At 45.9% G+C, this 27,796-nt stretch overlaps 1 protein-coding gene across 1 annotated transcript in view; it reads left to right on the top strand.

Moving 5' to 3' along the window:
- LOC309333216 (uncharacterized protein) overlaps positions 1-21,585 on the top strand; it is a 385,031-nt gene extending 363,446 nt beyond the window's left edge. The window contains exon 2 of the mRNA XM_081846635.1: positions 21,023-21,585. Coding sequence (XP_081702761.1) covers positions 21,023-21,433 — 411 coding nt within the window. The 3' untranslated portion in view covers positions 21,434-21,585. The remainder of the gene's footprint in view (positions 1-21,022) is intronic.
- Positions 21,586-27,796: the final 6,211 nt, after the last annotated feature.

The following is a 27,796-nucleotide window of genomic DNA, read 5'->3' as shown; positions in this document are numbered from 1 at the left end:
GCAAGGACGCTCTTGCTACTCAGCATTCCTCACAAGGAGTCAAAAGCCTTCTGCTGCTCCTGCCCCCATCGCCACACATTCTTTTTCTGCAACAGTCTATGTAATGGTTCAGCTACTGAAGCTTTCTGGGGTAAGAACGAATGATAAAAGTTAATAAGTCCCAGGAATGACTGCAACTCCGTCTTGTTCTGTGGTCGTGGTGCCTCGATGATGGCCTTAACCTTAGCATCTGTGGGGTGGATGCCTGATGCATCAATTTTAAACCCCAAGAATTCCACAGTTGGCACCCCAAAACTGCATTTTTCCTTTTTTAGCTGCAACCCCACCTCCTTGAACTTGAGCAACACTGCACGGACACGCGCAACCAGTTCCTGTGGGTCTTTTCCAGCAATCAAAACGTCATCAAAAAATGGCAAGACCCCCGGCAGACCTCTTAACAGGCGTTCCATGAGCCCTTGAAAAATCCCTGGGGCCACACAAACTCCAAATTGTAATCTGTTAACTCTGAACGCCCCTTTATGTGTGACAATAGTCTGTGCTTCCGCTGATTGTGGGGTTACTGGCAGCTGTTGGTAAGCTTGCGCCAGGTCAATTTTGGCGAACACCTTGCCCCCAGCCAGTTTAGCCAACAGATGTGATACGACTGGAATGGGGTATGAGTTTCCCCTGAGTGCCTTATTGATAGTACATTTGTAATCAGCACAGATCCTGACTTCCCCATTTGCTTTAAGGGGCGTGACGATTGGAGTCTCCCACTTAGCGGAGTCCACGGGTGAGAGAACTCCCTGCTTGACCAATTTATCCAGCTCTGCTTCGATCTTGGGTTGCAGTGCAAATGGCACTCGCCTTGGTTTGAGTCGTCTTGGGGCCACCCCAGGGTCCAATTCGAAGTCAACTGGGGGCCCTTTATAACAACCCAGTTTTCCATTAAAGAGACCAGCAAATTCTTTGCATAATGCCTCACTCATCTCAGGGCAGGTTTGGATTGAATTAAGCCCTGATATACTCAGTCCCAGGGCAGGGAACCAGTCAGTGCCCAGGAGACTGGGGCGACTGCCCTTCGCAATCACCAGTTTGAGTACCGCCTGTTTGTCCCGGAACTGTACTCTCACGGCACACATTCCCATGACATGGATGCGGCCCGCTGAGTATGACTGCAAAGTTGCCGGGAAGGGCTCCAGAGGGGGCAACTTACTCCTGGGGAAGAATGTCCTCGCGGTCTGGTCCGACACGATAGTGAATCCAGATCCGGAGTCCACCTCCATGTCGCACAGCTGACCCTCAATCTTCACCTTGACGTGTGCCTTGCCTTGCGCTGGAAACTGCACGACCCTCCCGTTGATCTCCGTTACGTAGTGGCAGTCCTTTAGAACATGGTTTGCTGTGGGCGATCTGCGATGCTCCAGTCTAGGTGCTCCTGTCGCTCCCAACGCCGCCGATCTACAGACCCTGGCGATGTGACCTGTCTTTCCGCACGTCCGGCACATAGCATCCCGGAAACGACAACTCTTCCACTCATGGTTTCCGCCACAACCAGGGCACCTGCCTCGGTGATCTTTGTGCACTGTGCAGGCCTGATGCACTGACTCGACCCCACGGACTGGGCTCTGGCTCAAAGTAGCCTCTAGCTCGTCCATGGCATGCGCAACTTCTATCTGTGGCTTAGGGGCCCTGCGACTGGCATCAAGCTCCTCTCTTTCATAATTCTCTGTGGCGGTGGCCTCCTTCAAGGCTGAAGCAAGGGTAACCTCTTCTTTAGCTACGATGCGTCTTCTGGCTTTCTTGCTGCTCAGACCACCGATAAACCGATCCAGGAGAGTCTCTTCCAGATCTTGGAAGTCGCAGTGCTGAGCGAGCTTCCGCAGTTCAGCTAGAAATGCAGATACAGACTCCCCAGCACGCTGCTGCCTCTTATGAAACTCCATCCGCCGGGCCATCTTGGTCTCAGTAGGCGCTAAATGGCTTGTTAGGCAGGCAAGAATATATTTGAGAGATGTCTCACTTAGCTTCGCTGGGGCAAGCAATGCTTTGGCCAGCTTGAAGATCTCAGGCCCACAGTAGCTCAGGAATGTGGCCCTTCTTTTGCTGGCATCGGTGATCCCTTGAGCCACTGCGAAGAACTTGAAGCGTTCGACATAGTCTTCCCACGTGTGGGGCTCTGATGGCTGGAAGGGCTCCAATACCCTTGGACTCTCCATTGTCCTGTGGGCAGGGTCGTCTTCTCAGCTGGCCAGTGAGTCTTGTTCTTAGCTACAATCCGGACTCTGAGGCAGGGCTGCGTTTAACCGCTTCTCAGCATTCCGGATCCCACCTTCGTCGCCAGTTGTTGTGACGTGGGGTTTGTGATTTCAGCTCTCTTGACATAATATGCTGGAGACAGTTCTCTAGTAACACTTCTTTATTAAAGCAACAAGACTGAGACCTGAGGAGGGGAGAGCTACATTTATAGGGACAGGGAACTAGCTAGAAAGGATACATTTTGGAGGGAACAATATCAGGCAATCACAGTCCTGCCTTTTGGAGGAAACCAATAAGACAGAGGATCCAAATACAGCAGCTTAAATGAACCAATAGTAGCTGTACCCTCTGGAACCAAAAGGCAGTTACTTTACCCTAATGCAAATACAGACAATAATAATACAGATATAAAATCCTTTGACTCAATACACAACACTTCCTTTCTTGTATTCCACTTTGAAATTAATTTAGCAAGTTCATTCTTATTAATTTTTATCCTTTAACAATTCCTTCACATATTGTACTGTTCAAATTTTCGTCCAATATCTATCCCTTCTTTCATACTCTTATTTACCTTATTCACTAGAACCCCTTCATTTCATTTCAATGTCCTCAACATTCAAAAATTTTACAGTGTTTTTGTAAGTAGATTTTAAACTTCTTCCAATCTTCTTCCACCCGCTCTTCTCCTTGATCTCGTATTCTGCCGGTCATTTCTGCCATTTCCATATAGTCCATTACTTGCATCTGCCATTCTTCCAAGGTGGGTAGATCTTGTGTCTTCCAATACTTTGCGATGAGAATTCTTGCTGCTGTTGTGGCATACATAAAGAAAGTTCTATCCTTCTTTGACACCAATTGGCCGACCATGCCCAGGAGAAAGGCCTCTGGTTTCTTCTGAAAGGTATATTTAAATACCTTTTTCATTTCATTATAGATCATCTCCCAGAAAGCCTTAATCCTTGGGCACGTCCACCAAAGGTGAAAGAATGTACCTTCAGTTTCTTTACATTTCCAGCATTTATTGTCAGGCAAATGGTAAATTTTAGCAAGCTTGACTGGTGTCATGTACCACCTGTACATCATTTTCATAATATTCTCTCTTAAGGCATTGAATGCCGTAAATTTAATACCAGTGGTCCATAACTGTTCCCAGTCAGCAAACATAATATCATGTCCAACATCTTGTGCCCATTTGATCATAGCAGATTTTACCATTTCATCCATAGTATTCCATTTCAGCAACAAGTTATACATTCTTGATAATATCTTAGCATTGGGTTCTAACAATTCTGTTTCTAATTTTGATTTTTCCACCTGGAAGCCAATCTTTTTATCCAAATTATAGGCCTCTCTTACTTGAAAATAGTGTAACCAATCTCGCACCTTATCTTTAAGTTTCTCATAACTCTGCAATTTCAATTTATCACCCTCCTGCTCCAAAATTTCCCCGTACTTTGGCCAGTTGGTCTCCATATTAAATCTTTTCATGGCCTTTGCTTCCATTGGCGATAACCACTTTGGGGTTTTATTCTCCAATAAATCTTTATATTTAATCCAGACATTAAATAATGCTTTTCTGACAATATGATTTTTAAATGCCTTATGAGCTTTTACCTTACCATACCACAAATACGCATGCCACCCAAATGCATTATCATACCCTTCCAAATCTAGAATGTCCGTGTTTTCCAGAAGTAGCCATTCCTTCAGCCAGCAAAAAGCTGCTGCTTCATAATATAACTTAAGGTCCGGCAGGGCAAATCCCCCTCTGTCTTTTGCATCCGTAAGTATCTTAAATTTAATTCTGGGCTTTTTGCCCTGCCAGACAAATTTAGAAATGTCCCTTTGCCACTTCTTGAAACAGTCCATCTTGTCAATAATTTGCAATGATTGGAACAAAAACAACATTCTCGGCAATACATTCATCTTGATGACAGCAATTCGTCCAAGTAAGGAAAGCTTTAAATTTGACCAAATTTCCAGATCCTTTTTCACTTCTGACCAACACTTCTCATAGTTATCTTTATATAAGTTAACATTTTTAGAAGTCATATTCACCCCCCGGTATTTTACTTTCTTTACCAGTAGTAAATCTGTCTCCTTCTGAAACTTTTCTTTCTCTATTGGCGTTAAATTTTTCTCCAATACCTTAGTTTTTAACTTATTCAGTTTAAAGCCAGCCACCTGACCAAAATCCTGGATTAGTTCTAAGGCCCTTTTAGTACTGGGAACTGGCTCCTGCAATGTCAAAACTAGGTCATCTGCAAAAGCTTTAAGTTTATATTGTTTGTCACCAACCTGAATACCCTGAATCTGTTGGTCCCTTCTAATCATGTTTAGCAAGACCTCCAGGACCGAGATAAAAAGCAATGGGGAAATTGGTCAGCCTTGTCGTGTCCCTTTTTCAATTTTAACCTCTTCTGTAACTGTGTTATTAACTATTAATTTAGCCTTTTGTTCTGAATAAATCGCACCTATACCATTTTCAAATTTTTCTCCAACCCCCATCCCCTGAAGATTCTTCTTCATAAAACTCCAAGATATATTGTCAAAGGCTTTCTCTGCATCAATAAATATCAAAACAGCTTTTGAGTTAATGTTAACTTGTAGCTTTTCCAGAATATCAATTATATTCCTCATATTGTTTGATAAAGCCATTTCTGACCCCATGGGGGAAGAGAGGGGGTTGCGGTCTTGCCCCTCCCCCCAAGCGCGGGGGCTGGCCTGCTGCCCCCGCGAGAGTTGGGGGAATCCCTGGGCGTGCCTTCCACCCGTCCGCCAATCGGCGGGCTGGGGGAGGCGTGGCCTTGGCATACTTAAGGCCAGGCACGCCCAGGGACCACCCTCTTCACTCCTGGCCAGCTGAGAGGTTTCCACGCGCTTGGAAAGGGTAACACGCGCTTGCCGGGTCTCCCTTCTCTGTGCGGTTCATTTAAACCTCCTTGCTCTTTGGAGCCGATTCCTCCCCTCGCCTGCTGTCGCTTCGTGCGTCCTTCTCCCTTTAGCCTCCTTTAGCCCTCCTCCCCCCCCCTTTTTGTTTGTCCTTTTAAAAAGCAAATCCTTGAATCCTTGTTTGCCGGAACCCTGTCTGCTTGGTGCTAGCGGTTTATTTTTCAGCTTCCTTTCTCTCTCTCCCCCGTTACCCCCTTACCTCTGCGGATCTCCGTGCTGGTTGCTATAGAAGCTTGTGGGCGTCACATGGTGAAGGCTCAGAAGCCATTTTAGCTAAGGGCAGACCAGCAACCTCATCCACCCTCCGGCCGCCACTTTGAGGAGCCTTGTGGTGAAGGCTTGGTAGCCATTTCAACTGAGGGCGGAACAGCGACCACCCCCACCTTCCTACCGCCATTTTGGGGAGGCCCAAACCACAGGGCGTCATTGTTTTGACGCCACGTGCTGAAGCCTGAGGGGCCATTTTGAGATAGGGCAGAGTGCACTGGCCGCCATTTTGGGCAACCACGTGTGAGGACAGGGGCAGCCATTTTGTTTAAGGGCAAGGGCCTGGCAATAACTTTTGATCGTTAAATTCTTGCCTTCCTATTCCTCTGAACTTATAGATATTTTCATTGGGCATTGCAGCATCATTGGCTGCTGCCGGTTATCGTAGGGCTGCACATTTATTTTCAATTTGAGGAGCGTTTGTAAGCTTTTCTTCCAGCGTTTGCAAGCAAACTCCTGGTGAACTCCGCCATCTAGCGGCAGGAGTGATATTAGCAGCTTTATCGGAAGTGTTATTTTATGCCTTTAATTTGCCTGCAGCCTGTGATTGTTTGCTTATCAGGTTGCTTATTTGCCTAGTTATTTTGTTCCTTTAATTACCTAATTCTAAGTTAATTTATTCCTTTAATTCGGCAGCAGCCCGTGATTTAATTCCTAGTTATTGTGTTCCTTTAATTCGGCAGCAGTCTGTAATTGTGTGCTTATCAGGTCGCTTATTTGCCTAGTTATTTTGTTCCTTATATTACTTAATTCCTAGTTATTTTACTCCTTTAATTCGGCAGCAGCCTGTGGTTGTGTATTTAATTCATAGTTATTGTGTTCCTTTAATTCGGCAGCAGCCTGTAATTGTGTGCTTATCAGGTCGCTTATTTGCCTAGTTATTTTGTTCCTTATATTACTTAATTCCTAGTTATTTTATTCCTTTAATTCGGCAGCAGCCTGTGATTTAATTCCTAGTTATTTTATTCTGTGGTTGTGTGCCTATCAGGTTTGCTTATTTGCCTAGTAGTGCTAGATAGTATTTTGGCTTTAGCAGCTAAAATACTAGCTAAGCTTTTGTTGCCTCTTGGAAGTTAAGCTCCTGTTTCCCTCAAGATTGGAGAGTCCCCCTGGTGGTGCAGCAATAAACTGCTAGCACATTTGCAAAGCTAAGCAGGGTCCGATGTGGTCTCAAATTGGATGGGAGACCAGGTGTTGAAAAGTTTAACATCAGATTACTAGATAAAGGTGGAATATATTTCATTTTATTGTTTTACTGCATAGTATAATATCTGCACATTTAGTCTCATATGTTGAGATTGACCGGTAGGAGGAGTAGCTCAGGCAAGTAAAACACATAGTTATTTTTGTGATTTACATTTATAAGTGGGACTTATTTAATACTTTCGCAGGCAACCGTTTTAGCAATCATTCAAACTGTGTGCTATTTGCCTGAATTTCTCTGAGTGTCTCAACAGCTGGGCCAGTGGTTGCTATCAGCACTCTGGTCACAGCTAGCCCGTCCCAAGGTGGTAGTGCAACCAGGGGGTGGAATTGCTGAACAGTATGGTGTAGATAATACTGAACTACATTTCACTGCAATAGGTAATTCATTCATTCATTCATTCATTCATTCATAAATAAATAAATAAATAAATAAAATAAAATAAAATAAAATAAAATAAAATAAAATAAAATAAAATAAAATAAAATAAATTAAATTAAATTAAATTAAATTAAATTAAATTAATAAATAAATAAATAAATAAATTAAAATAAAATAAAATAAAATAAAATAAAATAAAATATACAGATCCTAAATTTTGCTAGTCCAAGCCTTGGTGCTGTGTTGGCAATACTGAACAAGAATCGCGCACAGTTCATTATGGCTTCCGGCGGGGATCAGCAGCCATCTACTTCTGCCAACCAGCTAGCACCCTCAGCGGCCAATGGTAACGCGCTAATGGCTGCCATGCCCTGTGACCCACAAGCCTTTGCCCAGTTTTTCATGGCTTTTGAAACATTCTATAAAAAGTGTAAGCCGGGGCCTTTGGCGCTGCCAGCCCCTGAGCCATCGCAGGACGTGATTCCTGACACTCTGCCTTCGAATCAGGGGCAGTTGGGTACGTCATCTGCTATAGCTGCAGGTCCTCAATCCGATACCACTGCAGGGGGCCGCCCCAATACCAGGGCTAGGTCCGCCCTAGCTAAAAAAGCTGCTCAAGGAGCCGGAAAGGGCAAGGCGCCAGCAAAGGGCAGCGGCAAAGCTAAGGCACACGAAAAAGGGAGCAATAGCAGCACCACCTCACGAGCGATAGGTACACCTAGTGTCTTTCAGGACCAGCAGGCTACGCATAGTTCCACTGAGGACAGCGCAGGTTCCAGCCTTGAGGAAGAGCGTGAGGATCCACAATCGCCTCAGACAACGGCCAGCGCCTCTAATAGTGAGACGCAAGGGGGTAAGAGGAAAGCTAAAAAGAAGCACACCTCGGCTAAGAAGAAAAGGTGCAAGCATTCCGAGACCGAGGAAGAGTTAGGTACGTCCTCTTCAGATTCTGATTCCGAGGGTTCGATGGATGGCTATTGGGGTATTGGTGAGAATAATCACGGGATCCCGCTGTGGGCCCATGAAAGGAGGGCCAATTCTCACCGGAAAACCTTCAATGGGGTGCTAGAGTGGAAAGACGGGGCATTGGTAGAAGACGTTAAGGTCGCTACCAATCAGCCCACCGATTTTATCCTGGGGAACCATCTGTCCAAAAGGAAGAGGAATAAGATCCTCAATGGGGATTACGTGGATATATTTTCCCTCCTCCCTCCAACCAAAGTAACCGGTAAAGGTGAAAAGCGTCACTCCTATGGTAAGAGGAGATATCGCACGCCTAGAGCAGAGCGCACCTTCGAGAACTGGTTGGATGGGTACCAGGTCTTCATGGGCGTGGTATGCGCAGCGTATCCCAAGCGAGCCATGGATTTAGTTGCATACCAGGCTCATGTTAGGCGCGCCCGAGCCCTCGCGGGAGAAAACTCAGCATTAACTTATGATGAGAATTTCCGGAGAAATGCCTCCCTACATCCTACCACACGATGGGACCTTACGGACCCTAACTTCTGGGGCGAGGATGTAAATCCCTACATTGAGAAGAAAAGTCTGGACGCGGTCAAGGCTGGTAAGACTGAGACAAAGCGTCGGTGCCAGTGTTGGGAATTCAACAGGGGCGTTTGTTCACGCCCCTTTTGTAAGTATCTCCACGAATGTGAGCGGTGCTGGGGTAATCACCCTGCATCCGCGTGCTTTAAAAACAAGCCACAGCCCTTTCGAGGGGGCAGGGGGTACTTCCAAAACAGCAGCAGGGGTGCCCCCGGTGCTGCCGCCCAAGGAACCAGCAACCGCCAGTAACGTTAATCTTTGCTTGGCCTTTTCCCCCATCCGCTTGCAGCCCCTCAAAGTGTTGTTGGATCAGTACCCAGATAAGACAGCGGCAAAATACCTGTGGGAGGGGTTCTCAATGGGATTCAGAATCCCGGTGGCTACCCCCCCCAACACTAGGGAGGCAGGGAATCAGAAATCAGTCAGGGAAAGGCCCGATATAGTCAGAAAAAAGATAGATAAAGAAATCGGAGCTGGTAGGGTAGCCGGGCCATTTCCAGAACCACCCTTTGAGGGCCTTCACGTGTCTCCGCTAGGCATAGTACCAAAAAAGGCCCCGGGCGAATTCCGCATGATTCATAACCTCTCCTACCCAAGGGGAGGCTCGGTCAATGACTCAATTCCTCAAGAACTTTGTACAGTGAGATACGCTTCCTTCGATCAGGCCGTCAAAATGATTCGTAAATTTGGCCGAGGGGCCTTTTTGGCAAAATGTGATATTGAGTCAGCCTTCCGCCTTCTCCCTGTACACCCAGATGATTTCAAATGGTTGGGTTTCAAATTTGAGGATGCGTATTTCATTGACAAAGCTATGCCCATGGGTTGCTCCGTGGCTTGTGCAGCATTCGAATCCTTTAGCACATTTCTAGATTGGGCCCTACGCTTCAGAACGGGATCCGCGGGTGTGTCTCATTATCTCGATGACTTTATTTTGGCAGCAGATAGCAAGCCGCGCTGCTCCGCCTTGCTCGAGGCTCTCACGTCCCTAGCCGGCGAACTAGGGGTACCCCTAGCCGCCGATAAAACAGAGGGTCCAGCCACTTCTTTGGTTTATTTGGGTATCGAACTAGACACAGTGGCCCAGAATTCCAGGTTGCCGCGAGAAAAGCTAGCATCCCTCAAGGCTCTGATACAGCAACTTTTGCCTCTCAAGAAAGTTACCCTAAGACAAATCCAATCCCTGCTAGGCCACCTTAATTTTGCGTGCAGGGTTGTTGCCCCGGGCCGCCCATTCTGCGGCCGCCTGGCTAGACTGTCGGCCGGGCTGAAAGCTCCTCAGCACCGGGTACGCCTCTCCAAGGAAGTTAAGGCTGACTTGGGTATTTGGCTACAATTTCTGGAAAAGTACAATGGTATATCATTATGGCAGAATGCCTTGGTGCTCAACTCTGACTTTCAAGTTCATTCAGATGCAGCCGGGTCGTTGGGTTTTGGGGTCTACTTTCGTGGCCAGTGGTGTGCTGAAAAATGGCCCCCAGACTGGCATGGCCAGCCCATTACTCGGGACCTTACATTTTTGGAGTTCTTCCCTATTGTGGTGGCTGTACACCTGTGGGCAGACCAATTCCGCAACCACAGGGTATGTTTCAATACCGATAACCAAGCAGTTTTAGCGGTTCTCTCCAGGCAGTCCGCTCGGTCGTCCAGAGTGGGAAACCTATTACGATCCTTTGTCTTGTTGTGTCTGGAACAGAATATATGTTTTTCGGCCAAATTCGTGCCCGGCATTAATAACGACATTGCGGATGCTCTATCTCGTTTCCAGATGGAGCGCTTCCGCTTATTAGCGCCGGATTCGGAGCAATCATCGATGCCTTTCCCGGAGCACCTCTGGAGGATTGGGAGCGAGAAATTATGAAGGGAGTATTCGGGGCTGTAGCCCCATCCACGATGAGGTCGTACGGGAAGGCTTGGGCCGATTTCTTAAGGTTTTGCATGAGCTTTCCTGGCTCAAGTCATCGCGCTACCCCCACTACCAGGGAGGTCCTCCGCTACCTGGCGCACCTGAAGGATTTAGACAGGGCCCCAAAAACGCTTAATATCCAGTCCGCAGGGATTTCATACTTTTGTAAAGCCTTCTTTGAAACCGACCCGTGTGCGGCATTCATTGTGCGTAAAACGCTAGAGGGATGGCGCAGGCAGCACCCCCCCAGCTCGGACAGGAGGCAGCCCATTACATATGATTTACTGACACGGATACACAAATCACTGCGAACTATATGCTGGTCGAAGTACGAGGCGCGCCTATTCTCGGCCGCGTATTCCATATCTTTCTTTGGTGCTCTACGCGTGGGCGAGGTGGTCTGCGAAGGAGGGGGCACCCACTCGCAGAGGGGTGTGTTAATGAGTGATCTGACCCTCTCTGGAGACGACCTCATTGTCCGGGTGCGGAGCTCAAAGACGGATCAGCAGGGCAAGGGGGCCCTAATTCGGCTCCCAGCAGTTCACAGTAAAGGCCCCTGTCCAGTGAGGGATACGCGGCGTTTCTTGTACCTGAGGCCGAAAGGACCCGGCCCACTTCTGTTGCACGCAGATGGATCCCCCCTGACTAGGCATCAATTCACCAGGGTGATGAGGTTGGCATTGTCGGCATGTGGTTTACCGCCACTCGAGTTTGCAGCCCATTCCTTCCGTATTGGAGCGGCCACCACAGCGGTGCACATGGGGCTTTCCACCGAAAGGATAAAAGAATTGGGGAGGTGGAAATCTAATGCGTATAAGGCTTATGTCAGAAACAATTTATGACCAGGACTGCTACCCCTGACCTCTGTTCCCCTGTCCATTTACCTTGCAGATCCCAGGAGAGTGTGCATTTGGTTGGTGGGCCACAGTATTGTTCACTGGGCCAGGAATCGTGCCTTGAGTTCTGGAATGGGCAGCAACTTGAGTTTACCTGCTAACGTGGAACTGGTTTGGATAGCTCGTAGAGGGATGCGCTGGAGTGAATTCAAACCAGTGGTGATGGCGAGGGCCGCGGTTGATGGGCCGCCCGATGCCCTGGTGATTCAGTTGGGTGAAAATGATCTGGCTTACCGTAAAGCCATTGATCTGAGATGGAACATTTTCTTTTTTTTTTCCCATATTGTTTTTTATTGCTTTGCTTCATAAAAAAAGAAAAGGAAAATATATATATACACACATACAGACAGAGAAAAATAAAAGTACAATACAATATAAGAGACAAAGTAAGAGTACAATAGATAAAAAAAGAAAAATATATATATACATAAACTAAATATTTACATCCATCACATATCTTGGTCTTTGCTTTCTAGACTTCCTTTAGCTACTCCCAAAATCGTTCGAAGTAATACTTTAAGTTACACATTTCTTAGTCTATATTGTCATTATATCTCTTCATATACATTTCTTAGTTTATATTTTCCTCCTAAATTATTTAATCTCCTATTATCTTTCGACAATAACTCTTATTTTTTCACAGTACGTCTCTGTATCCCTTTAGCGTTATTTTCCCTTGGTTAATGAATTCCAGATAATCTACATATTTTCCCCAATCCTTGGTGAACTTTTGGTTTTTTGTATATCTTACTTTACCTGTGAGTCTATCCAATTCCATATAATCTACCAGCTTTGATCTCCACTCCTCCACCGTTGGAATTTCCTGCTTTTTCCACATCTGGGCCAGCATTACTCTTGCCGCTGCAACTGCATAATATACTAATTTACAGTCTTCTTTTCTTATCTCATGACCTAATATACCTAATAAAAAGATTTCTGCTTTCTTTGAAAACGTATATTTTAGGATCTTCTTTAATTCCGTGTAAATCTTTTCCCAGAACTGTTTCACTCTTCCGCACTCCCACCACATATGGTAGAAGGAGCCCACACTAACCTTACACTTCCAACACTTGTTATTCACCTTATACATTTTCGATAGTTTCACAGGTGTTAAATACCACCTGTAAAACATCTTCATTACGTTTTCTTTTATCGTTATACATGCCGTGAAACTAAGTCCTTCCTTCCAAAGTTTCTCCCAATCTTCAAATAGTATATTATGTCCTACATCCTTTGCCCAGCGGATCATCACACACTTCACTTCCTCATCTCCTAGATTCCAATCTAACAATATCCTATACATTTTCGATATAATTTTCTCTTCTTTTTTTATAATCTCTGTTTGAAACTTAGATTCCTTCTCTCCATAGCCTCTTTCCTTAAAGTCCTTTCTAAACATTTGATTCACCTGGAGATGGTGTAGCCAATCATAAACATATTCTTTGACCTGGTCGTATGGACGTATCTTCCAATTCCCCTCCTCTTTGATTATTAACTGATTATATGTTGCCCAGTTGCTTCTCATATTGGTAGTCTTCACACACATGACTTCCAAAGGCGAAAGCCAATGTGGTGTTTTCGGTTCCAGCAGATTTTTATATTTTTCCCATGTTTCAATTAATGGCCCTCTAAAGATATGGTTCCTAAAACCCTTGTATATTTTCCATTTATCCCGCCATAAATAGGCATGCCAGCCGAAATTGTTGTCATGGCCCTCCAGGTCAAGTAGTTCTCTGTTCTCTAACTTTACCCAATCTTTGACCCAACATAAGCAAACCGCCTCATAGTATAACTTTATATCCGGCAAAGCGAAACCCCCTCTTTCCTTTATATCTGTTAGTAATTTGAACTGTATCCTAGGTTTCTTTCCCTGCCAGATATATCTCGAGAGCACTCGCTGCCATTCTTTGAAGATTCGGCTACCTTTAATTATAGGGATGGATTGGAACAAAAACATCAATCTTGGAAGCACATTCATCTTGATCGTGTTGATCCTTCCCCAGAATGACAAATTCAGCCTTCTCCAAATTTCCAGATCTCTTTTTATTCCCCTCCACGCCGGTTCATAATTGTTTTTAAATAAATCTATATTCTTAGGTGTTATCCAGATGCCTAGATATTTCACTTTATTAACCACCTCTATTTGCGTTTGCTGTTGAATTGTTTCTGTTGATTTCTGATCCAAATTTTTACTTATTATTTTTGTTTTATACTTATTCATTTTGAACCCTGCTACCTCTCCAAACTGATCTAGTTCTTTTAGTATTTCTCCTGTCGCAATTGTTGGTTCTTCTGTCATTATTACTACATCATCTGCGAAGGCTTTGATCTTATATTCGTTCTTTCCAATTTGCACTCCTTTTATTCTTTGGTTCTGTCTTATAGAATTTAATAGAACTTCCAAGGTCAATATAAACAAAAGCGGGGAGAGTGGACAACCCTGTCTTGTTCCTCTTTGTATCTTTATCTCTTCTGTTACTATATTATTGATAATCAGCTTCGCTTTCTGATCTGTATATATGGCTTTCACTCCATTAAAGAAGTCATTTCCCACCTCCATATATTCCATATTTTTCAGCATGAAGTCCCAAATAACATTATCGAATGCCTTCTCGGCATCAACAAACATCATTATAACCTGTTTGTCAATTCTGGCAGATAGGTATTCTAACATGTCAATTATAATTCTTGTGTTGTCTCTCATCTGCCGACCTGGCAGGAATCCTGCTTGGTCCCTATGAATAATTTCTGATAACAACCTTTTCAACCTTTTTGCCAGGATCCCTGCGAATATTTTGTAATCTATGTTCAACAGTGAGATTGGTCTATAATTTTTGACCTGGGTTAGATCTGCATCTTGCTTGGGGATGAATGTAATAAATGCCTCTTTCCAGGTGTCAGGGAGTTCTCCTTTCCTTAGAATATTGTCTATAGTTTCTTTTAAAGGTCCCACCAAAATGGGTTTCATCTCTTTATAATAGCCTGCAGTGAATCCATCGGGACCCGGAGCTTTTCCCCTCTTTAAGTCTTTAATTACATCTTCTATTTCATCACTTTCAATGGGAGTATTTAATCGTTGTCTGTCCTCCATTGAGATTTTCTGCACTCCTTTGTCCTTCAGAAATCTCTCTATTTTCCTTAAGCTGATTCTCTCTTTTTTAGAATATAAACTTCTGTAATAATTAAGAAACTCTCTCCTAATCTCCCTATGGTCAGTTTTCTCTTCGTCTCCCACTTTTATTTTGTTTATTGTAGTCTGTTCCTTTCTCTTTTTGATTTGCCATGCAAGCCACTTGCCAGATTTGTTTGAAAACTCGAAATTTTTTTGTCTTAATCTTTTAATGTTCCACTCCACTTCTCTATTGATTATTGTGGCAAATTGTGCTTGCAGGATTTTAATTCTTTCTTTTGCTTTTTGACAGTTGGGTTTCTGAGACAATTCTTGTTCATTTATCATTATCTGCTTCAGAATGTCCTCTCTTCCTTTCTCTCTATTCTTATTTTTAATTATGTTCTGCTCGATAAAGTAGCCTCTTATTACTGCCTTACTTGCGTCCCACACTACATTAATCTTTGTTCCTTTACCACAGTTTTCAGTGAAGTATTGCTTTAGCTTTTCCTGCGCAGTTTCGACAATTTTTTGGTCTTCCAGAAGATAGTCCTTTAATCTCCATCTAAAAGTTCTTGGCTCCAGGCTTTTTAATTCTAACTCTATCGGGTTATGATCTGAAATTACACTTGGTCTTATTTCTATTAGTTTAATTCTTGGGCATAGTTCGCTTGAGATCCATATCTGATCGATACGTGACATCGACTTATTTGGTTCAGAGTGGAAGGTGAATTGTTTATCTAGTGGGTGTTTCAAACGCCATATATCTATCAAATTACCATTTTCAACCATTGAGAAAAAAGATTTTGGTAGTTTCCCATTCTTACTTCCTCCTTCCCTACACCTATCCGCTTCTAGTGAAACCACCCCGTTTAAATCACCCATTAGAACAATTTTTTGATCAGCGTACTCACATATTTTCTCTTCCAACTTTTTAAAAAATTCTGACTTATTGTCGTTTGGAGCATATATCCCAATAACAACCAAATTTTCTCCTTGCCAGTTAATACGGACCCCTATTATCCTGCCTTCTTCATCTTTGAATATTACTTTGGCTTCGATCTTATTTTTAATATATAATATCACCCCTCTTTTCTTCTCCTTGTCCAAGGACTCAAATTCGTTCCCCAACCTCCTATTAATTAACACTTTCCTATGCCTTCTGGCTATATGCGTTTCTTGGAGACAAATGATATCCAAATTTTTCCTTTTCAGATATTGCTCAATTTTATTCCTCTTTTCCTTCCCATTCATCCCATTTACATTCCAGCTCCAGATTTTTAACCCCATAATGTCTGTTCCTTACTTTACAAATTCCCTGGGTCTTCCTCTTCTACCTCTTCCTCTATTTCTTCGTCCGATCCACTCCCCCCCTCCTCTTCTTCCTCTTTTGCCTCAGATTCTCCTGAAACTCTTCCTTCCGCTCCCCCCCCTCCATTCATCTCCACCTTTAGCTCTTTATATTTCCTCAGAAATTTCCCGGTTTCCTCCTGATTTGATAACCTATGCTTCTTACCTCTGTATGTAAATGATAACCCCTCCGGGAATTCCCACCTAAATTCGACTTTATTTTTCTTCAGTGCTTGCACCAGTGATTTATAGGAGTCTCTTCGTTTAAGTAACCTGATTGGAATATCTTTAAAGATGATAATATAATTCCCCTCTATATTCAACCTCTTTTCTCTGTTCCTTTGTAAAATCTTATTCCTCATTTCTTTATCCTTAAACGTAATTAGGCAATCGCCTGTGAATTTCTTTGCTCTTATTGAGTTAATGCGCATTCTAAATGCGCTCTGCACATTTTTAGCCATTTCCTCAGCTGATATTCCCATCCATTCCGCTATTTCCTTTATTAATTTCTCCTTAATATTCTCATTTTGTACCTCTGGCACCGCTCTCAATCTTAAATTCACCTCCCTCTGCCTCAATTCATTCATTGCTATGATATCTTTCATCTCCTCCTGTGCCTTATTTAAATCCACCACTTCAGCTTTCATTTTTTCCTTCTCTCTTTTAATATCTTTCAATTCCAGTCTGGTCCTTTTTAATCCTTCCTCATTGAGCTGTGTTCTCCTAAAAACTTCCTTTATCTGACCTTTGAGTTCGTTCACCGTTTCGTCCATCTTTTTATCCATTCTTCCAATCCTATTATCTACTTGTTCTAATTTGTATTCTACATTATTTTGACTCTGTTTGATCTCAGCAAGCGCCTTCAAAATATCAGTCTTAAAGTCCACCTCCTGTTTCGATCCCCTTCTATCGCTAGGAGTTCCCCCGTTTGTTCCCTTCTTTCCTGTATGCGACATCTTACAAAATTTATGTTTCCACTCCTCCCCAACCGTACCTTTCTCACCCAACTTCCTTCTTACTTTTTTGTTATTTGTACCCGTTCTTCGTAGTTTTCACTATGTCAACTTTCCAACCTTCACACCCCTTAATTACCAACCTTTATACATATATTTATATTTGTATTATATTCCCTTTACAGTCTCTATAAAAATCTGATCATGATGTTCTGCAGGATTATCCCTCCAGTCCAAATACTCCTCAGCTGGCTGTTCTTCTCGCCTCTAATCAAACTAATCCACTTGGTCGAATAAAGGTTCAGGTGTAGTTAGTAGAAGAGGAAAAAAAAAAAAAAAAGAAAGTCGCATAACAGGAGAAGAGGAATGGGAGACGCGCAGGAAAACCCAGGAAGATAATAGAAGGAGAGGGGGCCGTGGATCCACCAAAGAGTTAAGCAATCTCCATCCTACCACTAGGTGTCGTCAACTCCTTAAATTGTTCTTGCATATAATTTATGAGTTCCGATTTATCACCAGTTCCTTAAGTTGCTCTCACATATAGTTCATATAGTTCATAGACTCCATTTAATCCTCTCAGAAAAAAAGAAAAGATAGAAGTCCAAATTTCTTTCTAAGAATGTCCCTTTATCTTAATTCGTCAGGCTCTGGTTACTCATATAAGTCAACATGCAGTAATTCCATTACTCAAGTCCTGCTCCAATAAGTAGGAAAAAAAGGAAGTCAAATGCGTCGAAAGTAGAAGAAAAGTCACCTACGGTGGAATAGCCCAACTACTCTGTATCGCTGTCTTTTTCACCTCTCCCCTTTCCGCTCCACTCCGTTGCCACGCTCAGATTTTAGTAATGGCGGCGGGGGTTTCTTTTCCGGTTTAAAGTCCTTTCGTTCTGCCCCACAGAGTAAAGAAGTGCCTCTTCTCCTCTTCTCCGCCTCCGTTCCCCAGGGACGTCTCACTCCAAAAGTTTTCTCTGGCCCCTCTTTTCCTCCCTCTTCGTAGCAAAACACCCTCCTTTACAAATTTTCCGCTGTCCTGAGGGAGCGATTGAGGGGAAGTATCTTATCCGCCAAGGCAACTTACTTTCACTTTCCTCCCGTACTGGCGTCGTGCTGCGTCTAAGTTGATTTTCGGCTTTTAGCTAAACTCCGTTCACCTCTCTTCGTTACTCCGAGACTTCCTTATTATTATTTTGGCTTTCCCACCATCCAATTCAGGTATTTTCTTTTCGTTTCGGAGTTCTTGGTTTTGAGAGTGAACCGCTTTCACTGCAGGCTTAGGGCTTCGCTAATTGGAGGTAGGTAATGGCGTCCCTCGACCTGCAAGATCTCTCCGCCACTCTCTTCACCTCTTACGAGGCTACCTGGCAGCCGGGTCGATCTTTTCCTGGTCGTGCCGGGAACCAGCCCTTCTGGTCACCCTCCAGAAGTATTTTATGGGGGTCTCCGCGCCCTGGAGTTGCCCCCACCCTCCAAAATAGCTCAGGTTCTCCCTCCCGGTAAGAACCTTGCCTGCGCTGAGATCGCGGTGCACCGGAAGTCCGAAGAGATGGAACATTTTCGACGATTTGTCCGAGCTGGTGGCAACATATCCAAACATCACTATTTTATGGTCCTCGTTGCTGGAGAGGAGGACATGGCGGGATTGTGCGAGCCCAGTGGGGGTCAACAAGGCTAGGAAAGTTTTAGAGCGGGCAGTTGGATGTAGAGTGGCAGCCCTGGGCGGGTGCGTCATAGGGCACCCAGGCATTCAGTTCAGCAACGAGGCCCTCTACAGAAAGGATGGTGTGCATCTTTCTGATGCCGGAAGCGATATTTGGTTGGATGACATTATGTCAGGGATTAGGAGTTGGTTACAGGTTTGAAGGTATTGGCGGCGAGCTCCGCTCGGGTGGCGGTTAGGCATTGGCTGGGGGTTCAATTGTTATGCAAATGGATCGGGGGGAAGGTACGCCATCACCTTCCCCAAGAAAAGGGGTAGTCCGGTAAAGGACTCCGGGGGGCGTTGTCTTGTCCGAAACCTGGGAAGGTAAGGGCCTCCGGCACGCCCCCGAGCGGTGACACCCGTGGGATCCTAGTTGGCGTACTTCAACAGGACCCCCACGGTTCGTGTTAACCCATCCCGGTCACCATGCCGGGTAGTGGATAGGTGCCAATGCCTAAGGCCAATACCTTCAATTCTCTAATCAATAAAGTTGTGGCCTTTCATGCCCAATTAACTTAATCAACGTCTCCTGTGTCTTTATTTCTGGGGGGGGAGGGGTATTGACACGCAAAGCCATTTCTGACCCCATGGGGGAAGAGAGGGGGTTGCGGTCTTGCCCCTCCCCCCAAGCGCGGGGGCTGGCCTGCTGCCCCCGCGAGAGTTGGGGGAATCCCTGGGCGTGCCTTCCACCCGTCCGCCAATCGGCGGGCTGGGGGAGGCGTGGCCTTGGCATACTTAAGGCCAGGCACGCCCAGGGACCACCCTCTTCACTCCTGGCCAGCTGAGAGGTTTTCCCGTCCCACCCACCCTTAGGTATAGGTTAGCTTAGGTAGATATGACCTTGCTATGGACTTCGGTTGGTCGCCGCAAGGGGCCTGGTAGGAATTTTTCCAAGTTGGCGAACTTACGGCCTTTTGGTTTTTTCGCCTACCTCGTAGCAAACGTCACAACTTTCTTTAGTATTGGCGGTTAGGCATTGACTGGGGGTTCAATTGTTATGCAAATGGATCGGGGGGAAGGTACGCCATCACCTTCCCCAAGAAAAGGGGTAGTCCGGTAAAGGACTCCGGGGGGCGTTGTCTTGTCCGAAACCTGGGAAGGTAAGGGCCTCCGGCACGCCCCCGAGCGGTGACACCCGTGGGATCCTAGTTGGCGTACTTCAACAGGACCCCCACGGTTCGTGTTAACCCATCCCGGTCACCATGCCGGGTAGTGGATAGGTGCCAATGCCTAAGGCCAATACCTTCAATTCTCTAATCAATAAAGTTGTGGCCTTTCATGCCCAATTAACTTAATCAACGTCTCCTGTGTCTTTATTTCTGGGGGGGAGGGGTATTGACACGCAAATATCTGCCAGGGAGAAAGCCGGCTTGGTCTTTGTGTATCATTTCCGCTAATACTTTTTTCAATCTTTTAGCCAAAATATCAGCAAAAATTTTATAATCCATATTAAGCAGGGATATGGGGTGGTAGTTCTTAAGTTGTGTCTTTTCAGACCCATTTTTCGGTATAAGCGTGATGTAGGCTTCTTTCCACGACTCCGGCACTTTTTCCCCCTCCATAATTTCATTGCAAACCTCCTTTAACGGTTGAATTAAGTAGTCTTTCATAGCTCTGTAGTATTTGCAGGTTAACCCATCCGGCCCTGGAGACTTGCCCAGTTGCATATTCTGAATGGCACCCTCCACCTCTTGTTCAGAAATTCTAAAGTTCAATAATAATTTATTCTCTTGAGAGATTTTTTGTAATCCATTAGTTTCCAAAAATTGATCGATTTTAGTCTCATTCTGTGGCCCTTGTGCATACAATTGTTTGAAGTATCTCTGGAAGCAATTTTTAATTTCCTGTGGATTTTGTAGGTTCTTACCATCCACTTCAAGATTTGTAACTGTGTTTAATTTTTGTCTTTTCTTCAACTGCCATGCTAATAACTTTCCACATTCATTAGCTGATTTGCCATCTTGCCAAAGGTTGCAGGCAGCTTTACCTGCAGCAATTGCATGTTGATTGCTCTCTTAAAAGACAAAGTCCAGCAACTGGAGGAACGTGTGGCTACGCTCCAAAGAATTAGAGAGCTGGAGCTCTTCTTGGAAGCAACAGAGCACACCGTCTCCACCAAGGAGGAGACAGGGGACTCCCCTGAGAAGGAGGCTAGTTCACCAACACAGGAGCCAGATATATGGAGAAACGTGACGCAAAGAAGTAGGAGGCCCAGGGTTCGCTCTGATTGTTTAGAAATACACAATCACTTTGAGGTCCTCTCCCCTAGCATGGAAGATGAAGAGCAGACTCCATTTGAGGATCTCTCCCTCGTTACAGTCGATCAGGTATATGAAGACGAGCAGCAAAGTCAGTCCTCAGGGAATGTGCAGGCGACCTTGGAACGGACAGCTCGCGGAAGAACCCCGACCAAACCTAAGAGGAGGCGTGTAGTGGTGATAGGGGATTCCCTACTGAGGGGAAAAGAAGCAGTGATCTGTGGGCCTGACAAGATGTCTCAGGAAGTGTGCTGTCTCCCCGAGGCTAAGATCCAAGATGTAACTGAACGACTGCAAGGAATCATAAAACCCACTGACAAATACCCCTTCCTCTTGGTTCATGTGGGAACCAATGACACTGCAAGCAATAGCCTCCAGAAGATCAAAAGAGACTATGAGGCTCTGGGCAGGAAATTGAAGCAATTAAATGCACAAATTGTCATCTCATCTGTCCTCCCAGTTGAACGACGTGGCCCAGGGAGAGAGGGAAAAATAGTGGAAGTGAACAGCTGGCTTCGCAAATGGTGTAAACAGGAACGGTTTGGATTCTTAGATCACGGACTGCAGTTTCTTGAAGATGGACTTCTGGCAAGCGATGGGCTGCACCTCACAACGGTTGGGAGGAATGTTTTTGCCAAAAATCTCAGAAACCTCATCAGGAGGGCTTTAAACTGACTAACATGGGGGAGGGAGGCAGTGCTCCTGAAGGTAGGAGTCTATCAATTGATGAAGATGATCATCCAAATGTCATAGACCAAATGGAGCAAACAGCACGCAGACCTAGTGGTGGGAGGAAAAAATCCTTAAATAAGAGACATGGGGGAATGATTAATGGACTTCAATGTCTGTACACTAATGCGCAAAGCATGGGTAATAAACAAGATGAGCTTGAGCTCTTGGTACAGCAAACTAAATATGACATAATAGGCATCACTGAAACCTGGTGGGATAAGTCCCACGACTGGAATGTAATAATGGAGGGATACAATCTATTTCAGAGAAACAGACCAGACAAGAAAGGAGGAGGAGTGGCGTTATATATCAGGGATGTGTATACCTGTGAAGAGATCCAAGATTTAGAACCTCAAAGCCAAAGTGAGAGCATTTGGGTCAAAATTAAGGGAGAGAAGAATAACAGGGACCTCATTGTGGGAGTTTACTATAGATCCCCAAGCCAAACGGAGGACATAGATGATGCCTTCCTGGAACAGATGGCCAAGCATGCAAAAGGAAGGGAGATAGTAGTAATGGGGGACTTCAATTACCCGGATATTTGCTGGATGTCAAACTCAGCCAAGAGCATAAGGTCAAACAGATTCCTCACTGGCCTTGCAGACAACTTCATTGTCCAGAAAGTGGGAGAAGCAACAAGAGGAACAGCCATTTTAGATCTGGTCCTAACCAATGCTGATGACCTGGTTAGTGGGGTAGAAGTGGAAGGATCATTAGGCGCGAGTGATCATGCTCTTCTGAAGTTTACTATACAGCGGAAAGGAGCAGCCAAGCATACTAGGACTCAATTTCTTGACTTTAGGAAAGCCGACTTTATAAAACTTAGGGAAGTCCTGGGTGAGATCCCATGGACAGTAATATTAAAAGGAAAGGGAGTTCATGATGGCTGGGAGTTTGTTAAGAGGGAGATAGTAAAAGCACAACTTCAGGCAATACCAATGAGACGGAAACATGGAAGGTGCCTAAAGAAGCCAGGGTGGCTATCTAAAGAACTTTTAACTGAGTTAAGATTAAAAAAGGATGTGGACAAAAAATGGAAAAGGGGGGAAACCACCAAAGAGGAATTCAAACAAATAGCCAGCACGTGTAGACACAAAGTCAGAAAAGCTAAAGCACAGAATGAACTCAGGCTTGCTAGCGAGGTAAAAAGCAACAAAAAAGGCTTTTATGGGTATGTTCGTAGCAAAAGGAAGAACAAAGAAACAGTGGGGTCACTCAGAGGAGAAGATGGTGTAATGCAAACAGGGGACACAGAAAGGGCTGAACTCCTCAATGCCTTCTTTGCCTCAGTCTTCTCCGATAAAGAAAACAATGCCCGACCTGAAGAATTTGGAGCAAATGATTCAGCAGAGGAAACACAGCCCAGAATAACTAAGGAGATAGTACAAGAATACTTGGCTAGTTTAGATGTATTCAAGTCTCCAGGGCCAGATGAGCTGCATCCAAGAGTATTAAAAGAACTGGCAGATGTGATCTCAGAACCACTGGCAGTCATCTTCGAGAATTCCTGGAGAACAGGCGAAGTCCTGGCAGACTGGAGGAGGGCAAATGTTGTCCCTATTTTCAAAAAGGGGAAAAGAGAGGACCCAAATAATTACCGCCCAGTCAGTCTGACATCAATACCAGGGAAGATTCTGGAGCAGATCATTAAGCAAACAGTCTGTGAGCACCTAGAAAGGAATGCTGTGATCACCAATAGTCAGCATGGATTTCTGAAAAATAAGTCATGTCAGACTAACCTGATCTCGTTTTTTGACAGAATTACAAGCCTGGTAGATGAAGGGAACGCAGTGGATGTAGCCTACCTTGATTTCAGCAAGGCATTTGACAAGGTGCCCCATGATATTCTTGTAAAGAAGCTGGTAAAATGCGGACTTGACTATGCTACCACTCAGTGGATTTGTAACTGGCTGACTGACCGAACCCAAAGGGTGCTCATCAATGGTTCCTCTTCATCCTGGAGAAGAGTGACTAGTGGGGTGCCACAGGGTTCTGTCTTGGGCCCGGTCTTATTCAACATCTTTATCAACGACTTGGATGATGGACTCAAGGGCATCCTGATCAAATTTGCAGATGACACCAAACTGGGAGGGGTGGCTAACACCCCAGAGGACAGGATCACACTTCAAAACGACCTTGACAGATTAGAGAACTGGGCCAAAACAAACAAGATGAATTTTAATAGGGAGAAATGTAAAGTATTGCACTTGGGCAAAAAAAATGAGAGGCACAAATTCAAGATGGGTGACACCTGGCTTGAGAGCAGTACATGTGAAAAGGATCTAGGAGTCTTGGTTGACCACAAACTTGACATGAGCCAACAGTGTGACGCGGCAGCTAAAAAAGCCAATGCAATTCTGGGCTGCATCAATAGGAGTATTGCATCTAGATCAAGGGAAGTAATAGTGCCACTGTATTCTGCTCTGGTCAGACCTCACCTGGAGTACTGTGTCCAGTTCTGGGCACCACAGTTCAAGAAGGACACTGACAAACTGGAACGTGTCCAGAGGAGGGCAACCAAAATGGTCAAAGGCCTGGAAACGATGCCTTATGAGGAACGGCTAAGGGAGCTGGGCATGTTTAGCCTGGAGAAGAGGAGGTTAAGGGGTGATATGATAGCCATGTTCAAATATATAAAAGGATGTCACATAGAGGAGGGAGAAAGGTTGTTTTCTGCTGCTCCAGAGAAGTGGACACGGAGCAATGGTTCCAAACTACAAGAAAAAAGATTCCACCTAAACATTAGGAAGAACTTCCTGACAGTAAGAGCTGTTCGACAGTGGAATTTGCTGCCAAGGAGTGTGGTGGAGTCTCCTTCTTTGGAGGTCTTTAAGCAGAGGCTTGACAACCATATGTCAGGAGTGCTCTGATGGTGTTTCCTGCTTGGCAGGGGGTTGGACTCGATGGCCCTTGTGGTCTCTTCCAACTCTATGATTCTATGATTCTATGATTCTATGAAATTCATTTTGAAACCCGCAACTTTACCGTAGCCATAGATTATTTCCAATGCCTTTCTTAAACTCTGTTTTGGTTGCTCCCTAGTTATAATTAAATCGTCAGCAAATGCCCTCATTTTGTAACTTCTATTTCCCAGCATAATCCCTTTTATTTCTTTTTCTTCCCTAATTTGTTTACATAAAACTTCCAATGTTAATATGAAAATTAAGGGGGATAGTGGGCAACCTTGTCTGACCCCTTTACTGATTTCACACTCCTGTGATAAATTTCCATTGATTATGATTTTCGCTTTTTGTTTTGATTATATTGCTTCAATCCCTTTTATATACTGTATACCAAAATCCATATGGTGTAATAGACCTTTCATAAATTTCCAGGATACCCTGTCGAAAGCTTTTTCTGCATCTATAGCCATTAAGACTGCCTTCTTTTCTATTCTTAAGTCTAAATACGCTAATCAGTTTATAATGTTTCTAGTGTTGCTATAAATGTGCCTCCCGGGCAAAAAGCCAGCTTGGTCATTGTGTATCATCATCTGGAAGACTTTCTTTGATCTTTCGGCTAAAATATTTGCATATAATTTATAATCGTTATTTAGAAGTGCGATAGGCCTATAGTTGTTAATAAGTAGATTGTCCGTTCCCTGTTTTGGAATTAGTTCAATAAGGCTGTGTCAGAGCTGCCTCTAGCTCCCAGCTCACAGAGGACCAACGCCAGGCTGATGTTATGTACAGAAGTCTTTATTGAAGTTTAATTTCCATTTCAAAGCCAGAGCGTGCAGCCCTACGTCTAAACTCTAGATCGGCGAAGTCCCGTCTGAGTCTCCGCCCCTTCCACACCAGTTTAAGATCCTAGCCCTGCTCCACCTCCTGCGCTGCTCTCTTCTCCTCTGGGTCCTCCTGCCCTCTGGGGCATTGCCCTTTCTGGACTCTACTGACGCTGAGTCGCTTAGCTCCTCCCCCTGCCTCCGGCTTGCTTTAGGACCCGGTTCCCAATCCTCACTCTCTGCTGTCCCGCGCTCCTGTACATTTGAACTTGCTTCTCGCGCCAACCCAGTGACCTTTCTCCTAACCGTTACACTACTTCTATCACTGCTTCCCTCTTCCGTGACACTGGCCGGATCTGACCTCCCTTCCGTTGTCCGACTCTCCGAGGGAGGCGTGGTAGGCTCTGCCTCGTCTCCTCTCCCTGGTGGGGAAAGCACTGGCCCCGATGCCTGGGACTCTTCCCCCCCACTCTGCTCTGGTGGGGAAGCTGGTCCTGATTTCCAACTACTGCTCTGGGAGTCCCTGCTGCCCCCTTGCTCCTGGGGCGTTCCCCTTGGGACCCCCCTGCCCCTGGCCACTGGCGCTCCCCTCTGTGAATCTTCCGATTCGCTGGAGAGGCTCATGGAATCCCTCGGACCACTGTCCCGTCCTACGCTCCCTTCGGATTCCTCCCCCTCGCTCTCCATCTCCCATCTTCCCTGTGCCTCAGCGCCTGAGCCCCTGACATCCACCCCCCTTGAAGCCCCCCCTTCCCCCTCCCCTTCTTCCGGTGTGGGTTCTGGGTGCTCCAGTGTTGTGGGGGTGAGTGCAGGGTACAGTTCTTCCCCCGTGGCGTGCAGCCAGCCGGGTAAGTCCGGGAAGTCCTCCATGGTCCCGTCGACGGCGATCTCCTCTGCTTCCATCTCTTGGGAGGTGTGTTCGAAACCTGGATCTACCCCAACTCACCCGGTGCCCCCCTTCCTCTGTTGTCTGGGGTGACACTGCGTGCCATGGTCCCCTCGGCAGTTCTCTGCGCCAGCCCACCTCAGGTTGATCCTCCCACCAATAAGATCCGCCTGTACCAAACCCTGAGAGGGATCCCTCTGGGGAGCTGGTCTCCTGTGACGCCTCTTCAGCTGAAGAGAAACCCTGGAATGTGCTGGTTGAGAGTGTGGGTGTGAAAAGATATTCGTCGAAATAATCCGCCGGCATGGGCCTGTGTGGGTACAGTGTGTGGAACTCGTCTTTGAGGTAGTGCTCCTCCACCGCATAGTACGGTACCCAGTTGTTGGCGCTGGCCGGGGCACCTTCCCTGGCTAGTAGATATTCAACCCCCTCTTCCCCCCATCTCGAGTCCAAGATCTCTGTGACCTCGTTGAGCGGCTCCTCCCTCGGCGGCCCCCCCTTTGTGGGTGCGCCTCTGAGCGGACTGGGAGCTGTCCCTGGTGCTTGGAACCTGTGAGGTGCCTTATAAGGCGTGAGCACCGATCTATGAAAGACCGGGTGCATTCTGGATCCTTCCGGGAGTGTCAACCGGAAGGCCACTGGGCTGATCTGTGCCTCGACTTGGTAAGGCCCTAGCTGCTTGTGTCCGAGCTTCTTCTTAGCTAACGATCTGGCCGGCACTGCCTGGGCTGCTAACCAGACCCAGTCCCCCACCCGTATGTCCTCACCAACTCTCCTGTGTCGGTCTGCCTGCATTTTGTAAGCGTGTTTAGCTAGCTCCAACTGCCTTCGGAGTTGTTCGTGGACCTCCTGTAACTCCACCGCCCAGTCCTCAGCTCCCTGCGGCTCCCCCTCCCCCACTTTCTCTAACCCCGGGAAGGTTCTGGGATGCCACCCATTGTTGGCGAAAAACGGTGTCACCCTCGTGGACACGTGCTTCGTGTTGTTGTAGGCAAACTCGGCCAGCGGTAGATAGTCCACCCAGGTCGAGGGCTGCTGGTTCGCGTAGCATCTAAGGTACTGCTGCATGATGGCGTTGACCCTCTCCGCTTGTCCGTTGGTCTGCGGCTGTCTCGCCGACGATAGGTTGACCTTGACGTTCAGGATGCCCATCAGCTTCTGCCAGAAACTCGAGATGAACTGGCACCCCCGGTCGGACAGGATAGACCGTGGTAGGCCGTGCACCTTGAACACGTGGTCTATGAACATCTTGGGGACTTCCGGTCGGCGCCAGCGTTTAATGGCGGTCTTTGCCTCGAGCTCCGAGGCAGGACTGCTCCGCGAGTTCGGGTCTTACCCGCTACGGCGAGCGGGGGACCCCTAAAATCACAGGCGCTGAAGCCTGTGAACAAGGAGATTCGGTGGGCACCTTTGCGCCCCCCGGTATCGTGAAAGAGCCTTTTTAAAGGCTCCGGAGCGGCATCGGGGCGAGCGCGGTGCTGAGGATCGCTACCCAGCTTGCCGAGTGAAGCCGCGTCTCCATTGACGGAGAGCGCCGATTCCTTTCTGAAACTACCGATTGGCAACAACACCCGTGAGTAAGAATGGAAAAATTAAGGAAACGGGACTTTAAAATTTTTTGAAGATTTGGCTGAAAACGGGAAAGGCAAAATTAAGGAAGTCAGCCTCCCGGAACTGCACGAGTGACGGAGCAATG

The sequence above is a fragment of the Podarcis erhardii genome (genome assembly GCF_964252035.2).
Source record: "Podarcis erhardii genome assembly, chromosome: W".
Lineage (NCBI taxonomy): Eukaryota > Metazoa > Chordata > Lepidosauria > Squamata > Lacertidae > Podarcis > Podarcis erhardii.
Note: the sequence above shows the minus strand (reverse complement) of the source record. Positions and strands in the feature narration are given on the sequence as shown.